The sequence below is a fragment of the Hyperolius riggenbachi genome, chromosome 3, assembly GCF_040937935.1.
Source record: "Hyperolius riggenbachi isolate aHypRig1 chromosome 3, aHypRig1.pri, whole genome shotgun sequence".
Taxonomy (NCBI): domain Eukaryota; kingdom Metazoa; phylum Chordata; class Amphibia; order Anura; family Hyperoliidae; genus Hyperolius; species Hyperolius riggenbachi.
The window spans coordinates 350041696-350064600 of NC_090648.1; the positions used below are offsets into that span (position 1 = coordinate 350041696).

The following is a 22905-nucleotide window of genomic DNA, read 5'->3' on the forward strand; positions in this document are numbered from 1 at the left end:
CTGCCTGTCCAGCACCTCACCTGTTTCCCCACAACCCACCAAGCAATATCAGCTGCCTGTCCAGCACCTCACCTGTTTCCCCACAACCCACCAAGCAATATCAGCTGCCTTTCCAGCACCTCACCTGTTTCCCCACCCACCCACCAAGCAATATCACCTACCCACCCAGCACCTTACCTGTTTCCCCCCACCCACCAAGCAATATCACCTACCCACCCAGCACCTCACCTGTTTCCCCCCACCCACCAAGCAATATCAGCTGCCTTTCCAGCACCTCACCTGTTTCCCCACCCACCCACCAAGCAAGCAATATCACCTACCCACCCAGCACCTCACCTGTTTCCCCCCACCCACCAAGCAATATCAGCTGCCTTTCCAGCACCTCACCTGTTTTCCCACCCACCCACCAAGCAATATCACCTACCCACCTAGCGCCTCACCTGTTTCCCCCCCACCACCCAATATCACCTACCCACCTAGCACCTTACCTGTCCCCCCCCACCACCCAATATCACCTACCCACCAAGCACCTCACCTGTTTTCCCCCACCCACCAAGCAATATCACCTACCCACTCAGCACCTCACCTGTTTTCCTCCCACCCACCAAGCAATATCAGCTGCCTTTCCAGCACCTCACCTGTTTCCCCACCACCACCCACCAAGCAATATCACCTACCCACCCCAGCACCTCACCTGTTTCCCCCCCCCCACCACCCACCAAGCAATATCACCTACCCACCCAGCACCTCACCTGTTTCCCCCCACTAAGCAATATCAGCTGCCTCTCCAGCACCTCACCTGTTTCCCCCACCAAGAAATATCACCTACCCACCCTGCACCTCAGCTGTTTCCCCCATCTACCCACCAAGCAATATCACCTACCCACTCAGCACCTCACGTGTTTACCCCCACCACCCACCAAGCAATATCACCTACCCACCCTGCACACTGCCCACCCAGCAACTCACTACCCCCCCAGCAAGCAACATAACCTGCCCACCCAGCACCTCACCATCCTCCCCCCAACAAGCAATATCACCTGCCCACCCAGCACCTTGACCTACCTCTCCACACCCTAACCTGCTGCTCCCATTATTTTCTGGTGAATGCTGCCCACATTGCGATTATTTTCTGGTCACTGCTGCCCACATTGTGATTATTTTGTGCTGAAATGCTCCCCACTTTACATTTTATGGCGAAATGCTGCCCACTTTACGACTATTTTATGGTGAAATGCTGCCCACTTTACGATAATTTTATGGTGAAATGCTGCCCACTTTACGATAATTTTATGGTGAAATGCCGCCCACTTTACGATAATTTTATGGGGAAATGCTGCCCACTTTACGACTATTTTATGTTGAAATGCTGCCCACTTTACGATAATTTTATGGTGAAATGCTGCCCACTTTACGATAATTTTATGGTGAAATGCCGCCCACTTTACGATTATTTTATGGGGAAATGCTGCCCACTTCACGATTATTTTATGGTGAAATAGGGCCCACTTTATGATTAATTTCTGGTGAAACATTTCTGCATTAGGTAACCAATAAGTCTCTGAATTCTTTTTAATAATGTTGTTATGCAGTTGCTAACCGTTAGCAACAGCATAACAACGTTATTAAAAAGAATTCAGATACTTATTGTACTTTAAAGTGTTGGTTTTGCATAAAATGCACACATTTCCTTGTATTTAGTTATTGTATGGCTCCCGCGGAATTACATTTTAAAATATGTCGTGTTTATGGCTCTCTCAGCCAAAAAGGTTCCCTATCCCTGGTATAAGCTGTTAGTGTGCTGCTAGTAAACTAGCTGCAGAGTGAGCTGCAGCAGCTATGCGAAAAACCACATATCGCCAGGTACATGTAGGCGATAAATAGATCTAAAATAACAAATGGTCACACCCCTTTTTTCATGATGAATTGTGATTTTGAGAAAAAATAACGAACAACAAATGACTATTAATCGCACAAATTTAGACCTGTCGGTATTTCAGCCTATATTTCTGGAGAATTGCTATTTTGAGTTATCACATGAGGTAAATTACCGACCATGTGATAAATAGTTCAGTAACCTCTGGTGAATTGACGCCTTTGTTTCAGGTCTGTGATTCACACACTACTGCACCCAAATAGACCAGCAGGGCTGCCAGGAAACTGGTATTGTTAGGAAATACATATGGCAGCCTCCATAGCCCTCTCAGTCCAAGTAAGTCTCAATTCTTCTGGCAATCAAAGAAAGGAAGCAGTCGGCACTAGGATCAGTGTAAGACATGAGGGGCAGCTTAACAGGCACTATTAACTCTGCCTCTTTCTCCATGTAGACATGGTGTGCTCAGAGAGATAAAGTATAATCCAAACAATACAGTAGAATAGTCAGTACTGCTAGTGCATACATTTGAAATCGGCGCAGGATACAGCCGGTATATGGCTGATCCTGCTGCTGCACAAGTCCCGGCCACGTTAACTACTATTGCCCCTCTAAGCCGCCATGGATAGTGTGGAATGATATAATTTAGCTTCCAGCTATTGCTGGAGGCCAAATTATCGTGTTTTAAAAGCAAGTTCAGCTCCGTCTTCTGACATCGCCGATGTTACTCACTGACGCCGCTATAGCTGTAATTCCTATTACAGTCTATGGTGGCACCGGCTGCGCCCAAATCTTCCTATGCTGAAAAGCACTGCTCCGCTGCTAGTCTCCATTCCGTTGTTCCCTATGACACTGTTCTCTGTAAGATGGAGGGCTAACAAAGGGGAAGGGGGTTATTTTAAACAGGCAGAAGATAGGCCAGTGCAGAGTGTGCAGGGGATGATATTGGCCATTCTCCCAAAACCAAGAAAACGTGGAGGTTGGGTGGCCCATCTCCCGATTTGGTAGCAGGAAGGAAGGAAAGAGCAAAATTTCAAAACTTGGTAGAGTTACGCTCGCACAGGCAACAGATGGTGTTGGAAGTTCACAGCACGACCTAATAGTTTTCTCTCCAAAAATGGATTGCTGCTAAGACAATCAAACTTGTTTATGCCAACAAGACCTTTTACTGAAGAAGGGACAGAGAAGTGGGAGATTTGTCACTTGAGGAAAACAGCAGCAAACAATCAACAACAAAAAAATCATCAACACTAGCCTTACGATATAAAACAGACAGTAGTAGGCTGGCCATATACTGTAAGACCAGGTAAAACAATATATCCATCAGATATAGATTGTTTAAAGCACTCAGTGCAGTTCACAGATATGTGGCTGTTGACTGCACCTCAGTCATGCCTGTGACTCTCTCTCTCTCATGATTTAGATAACAACGGCCTTAACCAGTCATCGTTCACTTGAAAAAACATTGTCAATAAAGAAAGCCCAACTTTCATTACATTTTCATTAGATTAAATTACTATCAAACCATCTAATGTGGGAGGCTGTACTGGGGTCCTTTCAACCTGACATGAGCTCAAGTTTTTAAAAACAATACCAAGAGGGTCACTTCAAACTACCATGGAACAGGCGGAGCAGGAAGTGTACCCGATGTGCTTTACTGGCTCTGGTGGTCCATTGAAGGTGTTTCCCTGCTGCCCATGGAGCAGAAGAGTGCCATGTCCTGAGATATGGCAATGCATCCGCTAATAGCCATGCAAATCAGGGATGTCTGTTCATAGCAATGGACATTCCCATATCTGGCCAAAAAGGACAATGTGAACAGAACCATAGGAAAGTATGTCTGCCTCCTTTGGAAAACTGCCCCCTTTAGAAAACAGTCCTGATGCAAACTTAGTGTGATTCAATCCTTAAAGTGAACCCTCGGGTTCACTTTAAAACATGGAACACAGCTGGTAAATCTTCCCTTTTATAGATCATACTCAGAGTGAACATTGGCCTCAATTCACTAAGATCATGCTGGTGATAATAAGGCAAGGGAAAACTTACCACCACACAACGATCTGTATTTTCAGTGTTAATTCACTAAAGCAGCTTGCCTTATTAAAGTGTAGAGATAAGTTTTCACAGTGAGAGAGTTATCTTATCATTTCTGTCCTTAAGTTACCTCCTCTGTAGTTATTTTCGTATGCAGTTAATTAACAGCCTGTCTTTAACTTTAGAATTCTGTAGTTATTTAAAGGATTTAAATGTTAAACTTTAGAGATTTCTCCTTAACTTAAAGAGAATCTGTACTGTCCGATTTGTACAAAAAAAAACAACCATACCAATCGAGTCATTGTGATCTCCTGGATCCCTCTTTTCCGTTTCTGCAGCTCCCCGCTGCGATCCTGGCTTTTAACAGCCTGGAGATGTGTTTGGGGTCATTGTCCCGTTGAAAAAAAAATAATGGTCCAACTAAACGCAAACCGGATGCAATAGCATGCCACTGCAAGATGCTGTGGTAGCCATGCTGGTTCAGTATGTCTTCAATTTTGAATAAATCCCCAACAGTGTCACCAGCAAAGCACCCCAACACCATCACACCTCCTCCTCCATGCTTCACGGTGAGAACCAGGCATGTAGAGACCATCCGCTCACCTTTTCTGCATCGCACAAAAACACGGTGGTTGGAACCAAAAATCTCAAATTTCGACTCATCAGACCAAAGCACAGATTTCCACTGGTCTAATGTCTATTCCTTGTGTTCTTTAGCCTAAACAAGTCTCTTCTGCTTGTTGCCTGTCCTTAGCAGTGGTTTCCTAGCAGATATTCTACTATGAAGGCCTGATTCACACATTCTCCTCTTAACAGTTGTTGTAGAGATGTGTCTGCTGCTAGAACTCTGTGTGGCATTGACCTGGTCTCTAATCAGAGCTGCTGTTAACCTGGGATTTCTGAGGCTAGTGACTCAGATGAACTTATCCTCCGCAGCAGAGGTGACCCTTAGTCTTCCTTTCCTGTGGCGGTCCGCATATGTGGCGGTCCCAAGTGCAGTCTCAAAAACCATCAAAGTTTTCCCAATTTTTCAGACTGACTGACCTTCATTTCTTAAAGTAATGATGGCCACTCGTTTTTCTTTACTAAACTGCTTTTTTCTTGCCATAATACAAATTCTAACAGTCTATTCAGTAGGACTATTAGCTGTGTATCCACCTGACTTCTCCACAACGCAACTGATGGTCCCAACCCCATTTATAAGGCAAGAAATCCCACTTATAAACCTGACAGGGCACACCTGTGAAGTGAAAACCATTTAAGGTGACTACCTCTTGAAGCTCATCAAGAGAATGCCAAGAGTGTGCAAAGCAGAAATCAAAGCAAAAGGTGGCTACTTTGAAGAACCTAGAAAACGAAATATTTTCAGTTGTTTCACACTTTTTAGTTATGTACTATACTTCCACATGTGTTAATTCATAGTTTGGATGCCTTCAGTGTGAATCTACAATGTTCATAGTCATGAAAATAAAGAAAACTTTTTGAATGAGAAGGTGTGTCCAAACTTTTGGTCTGTACTGTATATATATATATATATATATATATATATATATATATATATATAAAATTTTCTGCACTCCAGTCTGGGATTCTCAGTTTCTCAGCATGTGACAGGCAGCTCCCACCCACCCCCTCAGCCTCACAAACTACATCACAGACAAGCTGCAGCTGAGAGCAGAGAGTGAGGAGTAAACAAAGCACACAGAGCCTGCAGGGAGCGTGCATAACTTGTATTCATTACAAGAGAGGCAGCCCATTCCTCCCTGGGTGGACAAAGCTTGACAAAGAAAAGAGGATTAGCTATATTACAGAAACAGTGCAACTAGAAAAGACTGCAGTAATCCAGACCACATTAGAACAGGTATAGGAACTTTTAGGATAGAAGAAATAAGGCTGAAAATTTTGTTAGAGTCTCTTTAAAGACAATTTTCTTAATAACTTAAATTCAAATTTATCACCACTGCACTTTTATTCTCTAAAAGTAAATAGATTAAACCTGAGCAAACCACATTGCAAGTACCTTTAATGGAGACTGCAATTTGTTGTCATGTGACCTTTAAGGGGCATTATGGCTGTTCTGATATCCTTGTTATCGGTAATGGTATAGGAACGGCATACATTTCTTCATAGCTGGTTGAAAAAATAGATGTCTGCAAATGCCATTTTTCATTATCTGTCATCTCCCTCCCTGTCAGCAACAGCTCTCATTCTGAGGGGGTTCTGAGGGGGTATTCCCCTCCTCGGCTGGACTGAGCTGTCATCTCTCTCTCCACATTGACGGTTTTCTAACTGAAAATTTCTTCTGCTAATACACTTTTATAGGAGCTCTGTGTAAACTTCCCTGCATAGCGGCATTATACTTAAGAGGAAGCTAAATTATGAGGCAGCTACATATCTCAGCAAAATATAGAATTGGACTCACAACCGCTTATTTATTAGGCAGCGAGAGCCAGTTGGTAACTGCAAATATTTGCATTTGCACTTTGATGTCTGCAATGCTGGCATCTGAAATCCATGCACACCTAACATCGCCATATACATAATATAGGTTTATGGAGTGGCCAGAAAACAGTCAGAGGAACTTTACTAATGGATAGTAGTAGGGGAAAAAATAAATGAAGACATAGCAAAGTGAGACGTTAAAACAATAGAAGACAGATCAAGAAATGATTGATACTCACTGTGTACTTTGTTCATGTTGTTGTTGCACCGCAAGTCAGCAGGCCAGCATCTTTAGTGCTGACAGGAATGAAAAAATGGGCAGCACAAACTGCCATTATCTATAAACACACCCATGAACAGAAAGGTAAATTTCTTGAGGGAAAAGGGGTATTGGCTACTGATTGGGATGAAGTTCCTCTTGAAGAGTCTGACCAAGGCTACGTGTCCAGTCACCCTCTGTAGCCAGTTTAATCAATGGGCAAAATCTGATCTCTTCAGAAGATCTTTGATGATTCAAAGGGACCGACATTTTATAAATCAGAATGCATGTTAAGTGCTGCACACAAATCATGATTTTTAATTTATTTATTTTTTACAAAAAAATAGGTTCCTAAAAATATTGAGGAAACCATTCCCCCCAAAAAAATCTCTGGACGGGGGTTGAAACATGTAGACATCGGATTCCTTCTCTACATATTAGTCAGTGGGTGCATCAGGACCAGTGTAGGCCCCTACTTTTTGCTAACTGGTGACATTGCAGTATGCATAAGCATAGTGAGGAAGCAGTCTTGCTCATTCAATTTTAAGTGCCTCTAACACACATCACAGAATTCAGTGCAGGATTGATTCCATATTGGGTGCTAAAGTAACTCAGGTCAGTGTGGACGGTGTTAAAACTGGTGCAGTGTTGCTATGCTACCTCTAGAGACAGACAGCGTGGATCCCAGTGTTTGATATCTGTGAGTAGCATTCTCTACGCACAATTCATGTTCCCTTGGCAGGCTCCTTTTAATAAATTACGGGAGAGGGGCACTGCATGCTTACATACTGAGATGTATAGCGGATAGTTCCCAGTGGGTCTGGGTAATCGCTCTACAATAACCAGTAGTTTGCATGATTATTAATATTTTCTTATTGATTTTAGTATTTATATAGTGCCAACATCTTCCACAGTACTGAACAGAGTATATTATCTTGTCACTTAAAGGGGCTCCGAGCAGTGCAGAAACTATGGAAAGATGCATATCATTTTAAAGCTCTCTTTCTCCTCTTTCCAATGATATATAAATTGCCGCCCTACGCCTTTTAGTTTTCGCTATTTTCGCGATTGAAATTGCCGCGGCTGCGATTTCGATCGCGAAAATAGAGAAAACTAAAAGGCGTAGGGCGACAATTTAGGTGTCGCCAGAAAGAGGAGAAAAAGAGCTTTAAAATGATATCCATCTTTCCATAGTTACATTGTATTACACAGGCCGACTTTTTCCTAAAGTCAGCAGCTCCATTCTGCTGGCTGGAGCTGCTGACACTGGGGAAAGTGTCGTCCTGTGTAATACAATGTAACTATGGAAAGATGGATATCATTTTAAAGCTCTCTTTCTCCTCTTTCTGGCGACACCTATATCGTCACCCTACTCCTTTTAGTTTTCTCTATTATCGCGATTGAAATCGCGGCCGCAGCAATAGCAGCATAGGGGGCGATATACAGGCCGGGAACGCGAACAATCACTCGCGTTCCCATGCCTGTCGGCCGGTGACGGCAAAACCGGAAGTGTTCGCCGGCGGGTCCTGGAACGTCAGAGCGGGGCTGCGGGAAGCCCCAGGTGAGTTAATCTCATTTTTTTTCTAGGCTTTAGGTTCACTTTAAGTGGCCAGATACCCTTCTCCTGTTAACTCATTGTTGATCTATGTTTTCAAGTTGGGAGATGGGTAACTGCTGAACACTATGTAGCAAGCACTGTATCATGTCAGTGTGTAGTCCCTAATTTCTCTTTATTACCCTAAACCTACTTTGTTCCAGAGCATAAACTATTTATAAAGATGAAAGGAGAAAAAGGAGAAAAGTACATCTAACACCTGCAGCTTTATTGTTGGGAGGGGTCTTCCCACTCATGCATTCCAATGGGAGTATACAGTATTATTATTATTATTATTATGTATTTATATAGCGCCGACATATTACGCAGCGCTGTACAGTGTATATATATATATTTATCTTGTCACTAACTGTCCCTCAAAGGAGCTCACAATCTAATCCAGTATGTATTACACTACTCTTAACAGTGTTAAAATAAGAGATGTGGATTACCACTTCCTGCAGATTGTTCAGCTGCATTTATTAGAATGAATGTGACTGGCAGAGATCTGGAATAAAGGAGGCAACACCTCAAATAGGTTGTCAAACACTTTTAGTGCATGAAGTGTGAAGATGATGTTAATGAAGAGTTTGCCTTATCTACAATTTTTACAAATAGATCTCAAAGAAAAGCAAAGACGATAAGACTGAAATGAAAGTAAATGTTGTTTAATCATATTTCATTCATGTCTGCACAATGTCACACATTTACTGGAAGCTTTTCACCAGACAATGCAAATCTTTGCAGGACATCAACATACATAAAATAACTCTGTATATCACATAAAACATCTAGGCACTTAACAGCGTAATGCTCCATTCTGGGAATGTGATCTGCCCTAAATGAAATGACAAAAAGAGGCACACTTCAAGTTACATTAAGGAAATAATCCCCCTGCACAGAAAATTATTCTTTGTAGATAAAAATATTGGTGACTAAATGTCTTCCATAATATAAATTTGCACACAGATACCCAAATACGTCTATTTACAGTTGTCATTGCTTTGCTATGTAATATATTACAGAGATATTAAACCACACCTGTCATAATGCAGCCCAGAAGTTACACTCTGTCCTTAGCAGAAGGAGCAAAGCAAAACACCCTGGTGCAGAATCTTGTGATGAAAGCTGCCACTCGCTCCCCAAGTCACATGTTCGATTCTAGGCAGTGCTCTGCTCACAGTGCTACTGAATGTGTTCCACCTACAAGGCCTGCTTCTGTAAGCTCTGTGTTTTAACCACTTCCCGACCGCCCACTACACAGGGGCGGCGGGGAAGTGGAGCCCTTCAGGACGGCCTCACCCACAGAGGCGGCGGTCCATTTAAGGGCATGGGAGGAGCGATCGCGTCATCCGTGACGCGATCCTCCGCCGGCGCCTGTCACCGCTCGCTCGCCGCAACATCCCGCCGGCTATACGGAAGCGCCGGCGGGATGTTAACCCCGCGATCGCCGCATACAAAGTGTATAATACACTTTGTAATGTTTACAAAGTGTATTATACAGGCTGCCTCCTGCCCTGGTGGTCCCAGTGTCCGAGGGACCACCAGGGCAGGCTGCAGCCACCCTAGTCTGCACCCAAGCACACTGATTTCTCCCCCCCCTGCCCCAGATCGCCCACAGCACACATCAGACCCCCCCCCTGCCCACCCCCCAGACCCCTGTTTGCACCCAATCACCCCCCTAATCACCCATCAATCACTCCCTGTCACTATCTGTCAACGCTATTTTTTTTTTTATCCCCCCCCCCTGCCCCCTCCTGATCACCCTCCACCCCTCAGATTCTCCCCAGACCCCCCCCCCAGACCAGCCCCCCCTGTTTACTGTATGCATCTATCCCCCTGATCACCTGTCAATCACCTGTCAATCACCTGTCAATCACCCGTCAATCACCCGTCAATCACCCGTCAATCACCCATCAATCACCCGTCAATCACCCCCTGTCACTGCCACCCATCAATCAGCCCCTAACCTGCCCCTTGCGGGCAATCTGATCACCCCCCCACACCAATAGATCGCCCACAGATCCGACATCAGATCACCTCCCAAATCCATTGTTTACATCTATTCTCTCCTCTAAACACCCACTAATTACCCATCAATCACCCATCAATCACCCCCTATCACCACCTGTTACTTTTACCTATCAGATCAGACCCTAATCTGCCCCTTGCGGGCACCCAATCACCCGCCCACACGCTCAGATTGCCCTCTGACCCCCCCTTATCAATTCACCAGTGCATTAATTACATCTGTTCTTCCCTGTAATAACCCACTGATCACCTGTCAATCACCTGCCAATCACCTATCACCCATCAATCACCCCCTGTCACCCCCTGTCACTGCCACCCATCAATCAGCCCCTAACCTGCCCCTTGCGGGCAATCTGATCACCCACCCACACCATTAGATCGCCCGCAAACCCGCCGTCAGATTACCTCCCAAATGTATCGTTTACATCTGTTATCTTCTCTAAACACCCACTAATTACCCATCAATCACCCATCAATCACCCCCTATCACCACCTGTCACTGTTACCTATCAGATCAGACCCTAATCTGCCCCTTGCGGGCACCCAATCACCCGCCCACACGCTCAGATTGCCCTCAGACCCCCCCCCCCTTATCAATTCGCCAGTGCATTAATTACATCTGTCCTTCCCTGTAATAACCCACTGATCACCTGTCAATCACCTGCCAATCACCTATCACCCATCAATCACCCCCTGTCACCGCCACCCATCAATCAGCCCCTAACCTGCCCCTTGCGGGCAATCTGATCACCCACCCACACCAATAGATCGCCCGCAGATCCGACATCAGATCACCACCCAAGCGCAGTGTTTCCATCTATTCTCTCCTCTAAACACCCACTAATTACCCATCAATCACCCATCAATCACTCCCTATCACCACCTGTCACTGTTACCTATCAGATCAGACCCTAATCTGCCCCTTGCGGGCACCCAATCGCCCGCCTACACGCTCAGATTGCCCTCAGACCCCCCCTTATCAATTCGCCAGTGCAATATTTACATCTGTTCTCCCCTGTAATAACCCACTGATTACCTGTCAATCACCTATCAATCACCCATCAATCACCCCCTGTCACTGCCACCCATCAATCACCCCCTGTCACTGCCACCCATCAATCACCCGCTGTCACTGTCACCCATCAATCAGCCCCTAACCTGCCCCTTGCGGGCAAACTGATCACCCACCCACACCAATAGATCGCCCGCAGATCCGACATCAGATCACCACCCAAGCGCAGTGTTTCCATCTATTCTCTACCCTAAACACCCACTAATTACCCATCAATCACCCCCTGTCACTGCTACCTATCAGATTAGACCCCTATCTGCCCCTAGGGCACTCAATCACCCGCCCACACCCTCAGAATGCCCTCAGACCCCAGCCCTGATCACCTCGCCAGTGCATAGCTTGCATCTATTCCCCCCTCTAATCACACCTTGAGACACCCATCAATCACCTCCTGTCACCCCCTAGCACACCTACCCATCAGATCAGGCCCCAATTTGCCCCGTGTGGGCTCCTGATCACTCGGCCAAACCCTCAGACCCCCTTCCGATCACCTCCCCAGTGCATGGATTGCATCTATTTTCCCCTCTAACCACCCCCTGAGACACCCATCAATCACCTCCTGTCACCCCCCTAGCACTCCTATCCATCAGATCAGGCCCAATACAACCTGTCATCTAAAAGGCCACCCTGCTTATGACCGGTTCCACAAAATTCGCCCCCTCATAGACCACCTGTCATCAAAATTTGCAGATGCTTATACCCCTGAACAGTCATTTTGAGACATTTGGTTTCCAGACTACTCACGGTTTTGGGCCTGTAAAATGCCAGGGCGGTATAGGAACCCCACAAGTGACCCCATTTTAGAAAAAAAAGACACCCCATGGTATTATGTTAGGTGTATGACGAGTTCATAGAAGATTTTATTTTTTGTCAAAAGTTAGCGGAAATTAATTTTTATTGTTTTTTTTTCACAAAGTGTCATTTTTCACTAACTTGTGACAAAAAATAAAATCTTCTATGAACTCGCCATACACCTAACGGAATACCTTGGGGTGTCTTCTTTCTAAAATGGGGTCACTTGTGGGGTTCCTATACTGCCCTGGCATTTTAGGGGCCCTAAACCGCGAGGAGTAGTCTAGAAAACAAATGCTTCAAAATGACCTGTGAATAGGACGTTGGGCCCCTTAGCGCACCTAGGCTGCAAAAAAGTGTCACACATGTGGTACCGCCGTACTCAGGAAAAGTAGTATAATGTGTTTTGGGGTGTATTTTTACACATACCCATGCTGGGTGGGAGAAATTTCTATGTAAATGGACAATTGTGTGTAAAAAAATCAAACAATTGTCATTTACAGAGATATTTCTCCCACTTAGCATGGGTATGTGTAAAAATACACCCCAAAACGCATTATACTACTTCTCCTGAGTACAGCGGTACCACATGTGTGGCACTTTTTTACACCCTAAGTACGCTAAGGGGCCCAAAGTCCAATGAGTACCTTTAGGATTTCACAGGTCATTTTGCGACATTTGGTTTCAAGACTACTCCTCACGGTTTAGGGCCCCTAAAATGCCAGGGCAGTATAGGAACCCCACAAATGACCCCATTCTAGAAAGAAGACACCCAAAGGTATTCCGTACGGAGTATGGTGAGTTCATAGAAGATTTTATTTTTTGTCACAAGTTAGCGGAAAATGACACTTTGTGAAAAAAAACTATTAAAATCAATTTCCGCTAACTTGTGACAAAAAAATAAAAACTTCTATGAACTCACCATACTCCTAACGGAATACCTTGGGGTGTCTTCTTTCTAAAATGGGGTCATTAGTGGGGTTCCTATACTGCCCTGGCATTTTAGGGGCCCTAAACCGTGAGGAGTAGTCTTGAAACAAAAATGACCTGTGAAATCCTAAAGGTACTCATTGGACTTTGGGCCCCTTAGTGCAGTTAGGGTGCAAAAAAGTGCCACACATGTGGTATCGCCGTACTCGGGAGAAGTAGTACAATGTGTTTTGGGGTGTATTTTTACACATACCCATGCTGGGTGGGAGAAATACCTCTGTAAATGACAATCTTTTGATTTTTTTACACACAATTGTCCATTTACAGAGGTATTTCTCCCACCCAGCATGGGTATGTGTAAAAATACACCCCAAAACACATTGTACTACTTCTCCCGAGTATGGCGATACCACATGTGTGGCACTTTTTTGCACCCTAACTGCGCTAAAGGGCCCAAAGTCCAATGAGTACCTTTAGGATTTCACAGGTCATTTTGAGAAATTTCGTTTCAAGACTACTCCTCACGGTTTAGGGCCCCTAAAATGCCAGGGCAGTATAGGAACCCCACAAATGACCCCATTTTAGAAAGAAGACACCCCAAGGTATTCCGTTAGGAGTATGGTGAGTTCATAGAAGATTTTATTTTTTGTCAAAAGTTAGCGGAAATTGATTTTAATTGTGTTTTTTCACAAAGTGTCATTTTCCGCTAACTTGTGACAAAAAATAAAATCTTCTATGAACTCGCCATACTCCTAACAGAATACCTTGGGGTGTCTTCTTTCTAAAATGGGGTCATTTGTGGGGTTCCTATACTGCCCTGGCATTTTAGGGGCCCTAAACCGTGAGGAGTAGTCTTGAAACGAAATTTCTCAAAATGACCTGTGAAATCCTAAAGGTACTCATTGGACTTTGGGCCCTTTAGCGCAGTTAGGGTGCAAAAAAGTGCCACACATGTGGTATCGCCGTACTCAGGAGAAGTAGTATAATGTGTTTTGTGGTGTATTTTTACACATACCCATGCTGAGTGGGAGAAATATCTCTGTAAATGGACAATTGTGTGTAAAAAAAATTAACAAATTGTCATTTACAGAAATATTTCTCCCACCCAGCATGGGTATGTGTAAAAATACACCCCAAAACACATTATACTACTTCTCCTGAGTACGGCAATACCACATGTGTGGCACTTTTTTGCAGCCTAACTGCGCTAAGGGGTCCAAAGTCCAATGAGCACCTTTAGGCTTTACAGGGGTGCTTACAATTTAGCACCCCCCAAAATGTCAGGACAGTAAACACACCCCACAAATGATCCCATTTTGGAAAGTAGACCCTTCAAGGTATTCAGAGAGGGGCATGGTGAGTCCGTGGCAGATTTCATTTTTTTTTGTCGCAAGTTAGAAGAAATGGAAACTTTTTTTTTTTTTTTTTTTTCTCACAAAGTGTCATTTTCCGCTTACTTGTGACAAAAAATAATATCTTCTATGAACTCACTATGCCTCTCAGTGAATACTTTGGGATGTCTTCTTTCCAAAATGGGGTAATTTGGGGGGTATTTATACTATCCTGGAATTCTAGCCCCTCATGAAACATGACAGGGGGTCAGAAAAGTCAGAGATGCTTGAAAATGGGAAAATTCACTTTTTGCACCATAGTTTGTAAACGCTATAACTTTTACCCAAACCAATAAAAATACACTGAATGGGTTTTTTTTTTATCAAAAACATGTTTGTCCACATTTTTCGCGCTGCATGTATACAGAAATTTTACTTTATTTGAAAACTGTCAGCACAGAAAGTTAAAAAAATCATTTTTTTGCCAAAATTCATGTCTTTTTTGCTGAATATAATAAAAAGTAAAAATCGCAGGAGCAATCAAATAGCACCAAAAGAAAGCTTTATTAGTGACAAGAAAAGGAGCCAAAATTCATTTAGGTGGTAGGTTGTATGAGCGAGCAATAAACCGTGAAAGCTGCAGTGGTCTGAATGGAAAAAAAGTGGCCGGTCCTTAAGGGGTAGAAAGCCCTAGGTCCTCAAGTGGTTAATGGGCTAGCACTAGTTTGCTAAGGTTAGACAAGTTAGCTGTGACAATGACATATCTTGCTTCACTTGTTCTATAGATTTATAATATATGTAACCAAGGGTTGGCACTATTATACCAATTCTCTTTCTATAACTTGTTCTTTCTACTAGGGATGGTCAATGAGATGCAAATAATTCCAAATTGATGCAGGATTATGTAAATCTCATATGCAAATGTATGCAGCTTGAAAATGGACCAATCAAGTCCCAACAAAGTTTAATTTGATTGTTTTCCAAGTCGCATATACTGTATATGCATTTAGAATTTGCATTATCCTTCAAGTTGGAATTATTTGCATCTTATCGATCATCTCTACTTTCTTCTAATTCTCCTAGGACATCACAGTTTCACACATTTTCTCCTCACCAATCCCAAACTTAGAACTGATATTGAAAAAGGCAATTATAATGTTGTGGCACTCTACTGTATGGGGATTGAAACAACACTTTTTACCACATGTTGGCTACAAAATGACAGGTGCACTTAAATATCACCTATTAAAGTCACATCCTCCTTTTCCTCCCTTTGCCTCTGTGCTTGTATCCCCCTCTGTTTGGTCGATGGCTTGGACGAGGGTTGAGCTGCTTCTTGAAGTCTACCAGGCAATCTTTGGCTTCTGAGATAGAGACAAATGATCTGATAGGGGAGTCACTAATGGACAGCTGCTTTGAAGTGAAGTTATCAGCATGCTCTTCTCTTGGAGGGCTGAACATAAAAAGGGAAGAAATGTCACTTGTATATCTATATGAAATTAGGATTGGAAAGATAGACGTTCAAAAGCTAAATCCATTTTTCGTCAGTTATTGATGATTAATCATTTCACAGGAATCTGAGCCTTACTGAACAAAGATATGCCAAGTCTGTTTAATGAATACCACTCCTGTTCCAAACTATGGAATTTATCATGTTTTGCATATCCTGATGTAATGAACCCATTTTATGAAAATCTACTGTATGTGGGAAGAATTGTCTCAGACAGTGAATGCTCCTGTAGCACTTTACCAAATTATTTTTTCCTATACGGATTAAGTGGATGATACATGACTGCTGTGGGCAGCAGAAACTGTTTAAGAAAATGCCTCCTTGTCGGGGCACAACATACTTACTGTTGGTCTATTAAAATAAAAATAATCCCCTTTATTTTTCTTGCAAATGTGCAAACTATTAAAGCTGGCGATACACTTTTCCAACCAATGTTCCAAAACGATTGATTCCTTTCCAAAAAGAATCAATTCAAAAGGAATTGATACACTGCATATCAATTGCCAATAGATTCCAGCAGGGAATCTATTGGAAATCGATCATTGCAGAGTTGCACTGTTCGGTGTAGTGCAAAGCTATAGGCCATTAATTCTCTTGCCCTGCCTCCGATTGTTTTAAATTTTCCATCCTGTCCAATCAATTATTTCAATCAATTTTGTTTAAAATGGATAAAAAATTGATTGATCTGACTTTTTGAGAAATCGAATCTGCAAATAATCCAGTAAAAAAAATAAAAATAAAAAAATGATGAGTGTATGACCACCTTGACTCAAAGTAAATAAAAACAGAATGGGATTACATGTAAATTATACAAATATATTTTCATTTTAAAATAGTACACATGCTCTTTTTGTAATGGGATACCAGTGATATGTTATTACAAATGTGGGATGAGGGAACAAAAAAAATCCTATGCAATGTTAAAATAGTGCAACAAGTTAGGAATAATGTTCTTGTTAAGAATTTCCTCATGTACAGTGTATAATATTAAACAATTCACATAAATCTCTGTATACAAGGGACAAGGATAAAAGTCAATATTGGATAGAGGCAATCTTTAGGCTATCAGGTAGAAACATGCATGATTCTGTTGTGGAAATCACTGTATTAATGCAAACACTTCCAAAAACCTTATTGCTGAATTGGTGGATCCTGGACAGACTGTTGCTTCCTGATGTCCTACCAATTCGTTGATACAACCTTATAATGTGGGTTGTCACCAGCTGGTAAGCCTCTTTCCTTTTTTTAGGTATCTATGATTGCAGAGCTGTGATATGAACTTGATATTTATTGTGGTGGAGATTTACTTGCTCTTATTCTTTGTTGAAGACTCGTCTTTTGTTTTTGGGCTCTGCACTGATCATATATAATTTACCTGTTTGTGAACTCTGGAGATTGTTCTTCTTTCAGCAGCGGCCACTTTGTTTCCTTGGCGCTGATATACATACGCAAACTTCCAAAAACCTGTTAAAGTGAACCTTAAGCCGAAAAAAAAAAATGAGTTTTACTCACCTGGGGCTTCCCTCAGCCCCCTGCAGCTGATTGTTGCCCTCGCCGTGTCCCTCCGATCCTCCTGTCCCCGCCGGTGGCTACTTCCGGTTTCGCCGTCACCGGCCGTCAGGCTGGGAACGCGAGTGATTCTTCGCGTTCCCAGCCAAAATATCGCCCCCTATACTGCTATTGCGGCAAGGAAGACCGCAATAGCAGTATAGGGGCCGATATTGTGGCTGGGAACGCGAAGAATCACTCGCGTTCCCAGCCTGACGGCCGGTGACGGCGAAACCGGAAGTAGCCGGCGGCGGGGACAGGAGGATCGGAGGGACACGGTGAGGGCACCGATCAGCTGCCCTGAGGGAAGCCCCAGGTGAGTAAAATTCATTTTTTTTTTTTTTTGGCTTAAGTGTCACTTTAAAGAGGATTTGTAACACTAAAAAATTTCCCTGGAATATACTCACCTCAGGAGAGGGATAGGCTCTGGATCCTGTTGAGGCTCCCCCCGTTATCCACTGTCCCACAGTGGTCTCGCAGGCCCCTCCAAACAACGGCCATGTAAATATCCTCTCCAGCGCAGTAGAGGCTCTCGGCTCGGAAATAGGCGGAAATAGCCAATTCCAGTCGTGTCTGCTCTACTGGGCAGGAGAAAGTCGCCTGTGCAGTAGAGTGGTCTCTTTAACACATTATATTTCTGTACCAACAACTAAAATTAAAAACATACAGAGAAGAAACCATAATTGAGGACCATTGCTAAGCCTTAAAGAGACACTGAAGTCACTTAAAAATCATCTTTTTATTACAAAATCCTGTGTAACATTACTGTCCTAACTAAAACGCCCCATCCCACGGCTGTAATCGAACTAAATCCCCCCCAACGCCCCCCTCCCTCTACCCCGCAAAATCCACAAGTTTCTTGGTCGTGGATTTTGCTGCTGTTGGAGGCAGAGCTTTCAGCAGCAGATCTGGCTCCATTTGCGTCTATCAGTGGCGGATCTCCACCTCTTCCCCGCCCCTCTCAGTGAAGGAAGACAGAGGGGTGGGGGGAGGCGACGATCCAGGCTGATAGACGCACTGTTAGGCAGAGCTGCGGCTCATAGCTCTGCCTCTCACGGAAGCGCTGCCCGGATTGCCCCCCCCCGGGGAGTTTGGGGGGATTTAGTTATATTACAGCAGCGGGGATGAAGTGGTTTAGGTAGGGCTAAGATGTTACATAGGATTTTGTAATAAAAAGAGGATTTTTAAAAGACTTCAGAGTCTCTTTAACCACTTCGCATCCAGACCTTGTTTTCCCCTTATTGACCAGAGCAGTTTTGACACTTTAGCGGTGTCCCTTTTTAATCAGCCATAACTTTATCCTTACTCATGACACCTAACGGATCTAGGTATCGTTTTTTTCAGGACAAACTAGACTTTCATTGGCGGGTATTTTATCCCTAGACCAAAAAAGTTTTCTATGCATTTTAATGGGAAAAAGAGGGGGGAAATGAAAAAATGCATTTTTTCTCAGTTTTTATCAATTCCAGTTTAAAAATAAAAAGTACCACAGGAGATAAAAACATGTCACTAGTATTATGTCTCCCAGTATTGAAAGCAAAATGTGTCCCAAGTATCAGACCCCCCTTATAGCCAGATGTGTCCCCAATATCAGTCCCCCCAGTATAGCCCAATGTGTCCTCTGTGTTTGGCACCTCCCAGCATAGATCGATAGATGTATCCCCAGGATTGCTGCCCCTCATGTGTCCATATGTGTCCCCAGGAATAGTGGTCCCCCATTATAGCCAGATGCGCCCTCAGGATTTGCAGGTGCACCCAGGATTAGGGCCCCCCACCATTATAGCCAGATCTGCCCCCAGTATAAAATTATACATTTGAAAAAAAAAAATGCGGCCCCTCATACTTTATCCCCCCCCCCCAGCTGCACATTTTACCCCCCCACCAGGGGTCCACACACCCCCATAAGACCCAGCCAGAAGCCCCCCCCAGGCAGCCCCCTCGGTGGCCAGATTGCTATAAAAAATGATAAGAAAGCAGCCTGACTCACCTTATCTCGTTCCAGCGATCAGCATGCAGCCCAAGCCTCCGATCGTCGCTCTGCATGCAGCCCTGTGATGCCGGTTACCGGGCCCCGGCTTGATGACGTCATCAAGCCGGGACCCGGCTATTCAGCATCACAGGGCTGCGTGCAGAGCGGGGATCGGAGCCTCGGGCTGCAGGCTGATCGCTGGAACAGGAAAAGGTGAGTCAGACTACTTTCTTATCATTTTTTTAGCAGATCCGACCACGGAGGGGGAGAGATGAATGATCATGCTGTTTGCTACAGCGGTGATCGTTCATCCGCGGAGGGGTCACTAATTGGCTACAAGGGAACATTTTCCCTTTCACCAATTAGTATTGCAGCTGTTAGTGCCGGGAGGTGCGCTCTGAAGCGCACCTGTTCCTGCACAACAGGGCTGCAAGCAGGTCAGTATATCTACGTCGCTGTGGCTTGGAGAGAGCCACAGCTGACGTAGATATACTGTAGCAAAGGACAAGGTGGTTAAGCTAATTCAAGATGGACTGAGGCAAAGCGGAAATATGTTCTGTGGACTAATGAATCAAAATGTCTAATTCTTTTTGGAAATCATAAGATGCTGCACTGTTGGGGTAAATGGAGAGAAGGACCATCTAGCTTGATATTAGTGCATCCTCATTACATCATAGATGCTGGCTTCTATAATGTAATGAGGATGCACAAGTGCTCAAGGCATGGGTAACTTGTACAGCTGGGGAGGCACCAATAATGCTAAACAATATATCAGGTATTGCAGCAACATATGCTGCCCTCCATAGACAAGGCCTTGCTTACTTCACTAAGAAGATACCAAGTCACATATGCATGTATTGTAGTTAAAAGGAGTGGTGATGCAACAGTGGTTCACCCTGTCCCTGTACCAACATTTTCCAAACACATTGCTGGCATCAAATCAAGCAAAAACACAAAATATAGCTTAGTTTCATCACCTGCTATGTCGTATTTTCAATTATGATTCAGTTTGCATTGGGAAATGCACCATGACCATAATGTATACTATTCACTCACTTAAAGGATTATTAGGAACACCTGTTCAATTTCTCATGAATGCAATTATCTAATCAACCAATTGCATGGCAGTTGCTTCAATGCATTTAGGGGTGTGGTCCTGGTCAAGACAATCTCCTGAACTGCAAACTGAATGTCAGAATGGGAAAGAAAGGTGATTTAAGCAATTTTGAGCATGGCATGGTTGTTGATGCCAGATGGGCCGGTCTGAGTATTTCACAATCTGTTCAGTTACTGGGATTTCACACACAATCATTTCTAGGGTTTACAAAGAATGGTGTGAAACGGGAAAAAGAACCAGTATGCGGCAGTCCTGTGGGCAAAAATGCCTTGTTGATGCTAGAGGTCAGAGGCCAACTGATTCAAGCTGATAGAAGAGCAACTCTGACTGAAATAACCACTCGTTACAGCCGAGGTATGCAGTAAAGCATTTGTGAAGCCACAACACGCACAACCTTGAGGCGGATGAGCAACAACAGCAGAAGACCCCACCGGGTACCACTCATCTTCATTTCAAATGGGAAAAAGAGGCTATAATTTGCACGGCTCACCAAAATTGGACAGTTGAAGACTGGAAAAAATGTTGCCTGGTCTGGTGAGTCTCGATAGAGTCAGAATTTGACGTAAACAGAATGAGAACATGGATCCATCATGCCTTGTTACTATTGTGCAGGCTGGCGGTGGTGGTGTAATGGTGTGGAGGAAGTTTTCTGTGACCAAATACAGACCTGTGGTGAACTTACCATTCCTATCAAAAGTTATCGAGAAAACAGTCGCCAACCAGCTAGAAGCCAGGCTTACAGATAACAACATTTTTGATACTTTTCAGTCAGGATTCAGGAAAAGGCACAGCACTGAAACGGCATAAGTCCGAGTAATGAATGATCTTCTTACTGCAAGGGACAAGGGTGATTGCTTCAATCTGATTCTTCTTGACTTGTCTGCAGCATTTAATACTGTGGATCATGAAATACTAATCCAGCGACTGAAGAATTACTGTGGCCTAAGGGGTACTGTTCTTAGCTGGTTTCAGACCTTCCTATCTGGCAGGACACAGCAAGTATGTCTGGGCACTCACTACTCTAATCCAGTGCCACTTGCCTATGGAGTTCCACAGGGTTCTGTACTATCACCATTACTCTTTGGAGTCTACATGCTCCCACTGGGAAAAATAATCCAGAACTATGGCCTAGGATAACATTGTTATGCAGATGACACACAACTGTATCTGTCCTTCAAGCCTGGCACCCAAGACCCATCAGCATCCATAAATATGTGTCTAGTGGATTTACAAAATTGGATGAACACCAGCTGGCTGAGGCTGAACTCTGTCAGATCTGAGGTGTTGGTGGTCCACACATGATGGATAAAGTTCAAAACGCTCACCACCTCAAACTAGCAATTGGGGGAGATACCGTACAATATAAAGACTCTGTGCGAAACCTTGGGGTGAACCTGGATAGAAATCTAAAACTCAGACAGCAGGTATCAGCTGTCGTCAAGTCTTCCTTCTTCCATCTAAGAAATATAGCGAAAATCAAACACCTTATCCCAGCTAAAGACCTACCTGCCCTGGTTCATTCATTTGTATCCTCCCGCCTAGACTACTGCAACGCCCTGTTCATCGGATCTACAGAAAAGGTTCTGCGCCCCTTACAACTAGTACAGAATGCTGCAGCCAGACTCCTAGCCAATGCCCCCCACATCACCCCAGTACTGCAAACTCTTCACTGGTTGCCAGTAAAATGGAGAATCAACTTTAAGATCTGCCTGCTAACATTCAAGGCTCTAAACCACATGGGACCCAAACACACAGCGGACCTATTGGAGCTTTATGCCCCTCCACGCACCCTCCGCTCTGCCAACAAGATGACGCTGGTTATTCCCAGGATACACTTAACATTTGGTGCTTGGGCCTTTTCCTATGCAGCCCCTACTCTATGGAACTCACTTCCACAATCAGTACGAGAGGCTACTTCTCTGGACAGCTTTAAAAAAAGGCTAAAAACTCACCTCTTTTCCCGAGCCTTTGAGACTGCATAATGCAGGGTCACAGCGCTTTGAGTCCCCAGGGAGAAAAGCGCTATAAAAATATTATGGTTATTTTCTTGGCACACTTTAGGTCCCGTAGTGCCAAATGGGCATCGTTTAAATGCCACGGGCTACCTGAGCATTGTTTCTGACCATGTCATCCCTTCATGACCACCATGTACCCATCCTCTGTTGGCTACTTCCAGCAGGATAATGCACCATTTCAAATTGGTTTATTGAACATAACAATTAATTCACTGTACTAAAATGGCCCCCACAGTCACCAGATCTCAACCCAATAGAGCATCTTTGGGATGTGATGGAGCGGGAGCTTCGTGCCCTGGATGTGCATCCCACAAATCTCCATCAACTGCAAGATGCTATCCTATCAATATGGGCCAACATTTCTAAAGAATTCTTTTAGCACCTTGTT

The 22905-nt window shown here is 43.9% G+C and overlaps 1 protein-coding gene across 2 annotated transcripts in view; it reads right to left on the minus strand.

The window, feature by feature from the left end:
* Positions 1–8854: 8854 nt before the first annotated feature.
* Positions 8855–22905, minus strand: part of UIMC1 (ubiquitin interaction motif containing 1) — a 209430-nt gene continuing 195379 nt past the window's right edge. Inside the window, exons 14-15 of one of the 2 annotated variants that reach the window (XM_068277053.1) lie at positions 15601–15811; positions 8855–9040 (exon numbers count right to left, since the gene is read on the minus strand). In XM_068277053.1, the coding sequence (XP_068133154.1) occupies positions 15610–15811 (202 nt within the window). In that variant the 3' untranslated portion in view covers positions 8855–9040; positions 15601–15609. Of the gene's footprint in view, positions 9041–15600; positions 15812–22905 lie in introns of those variants that run through there. The other variant, XM_068277054.1, reaches the window with a different exon arrangement.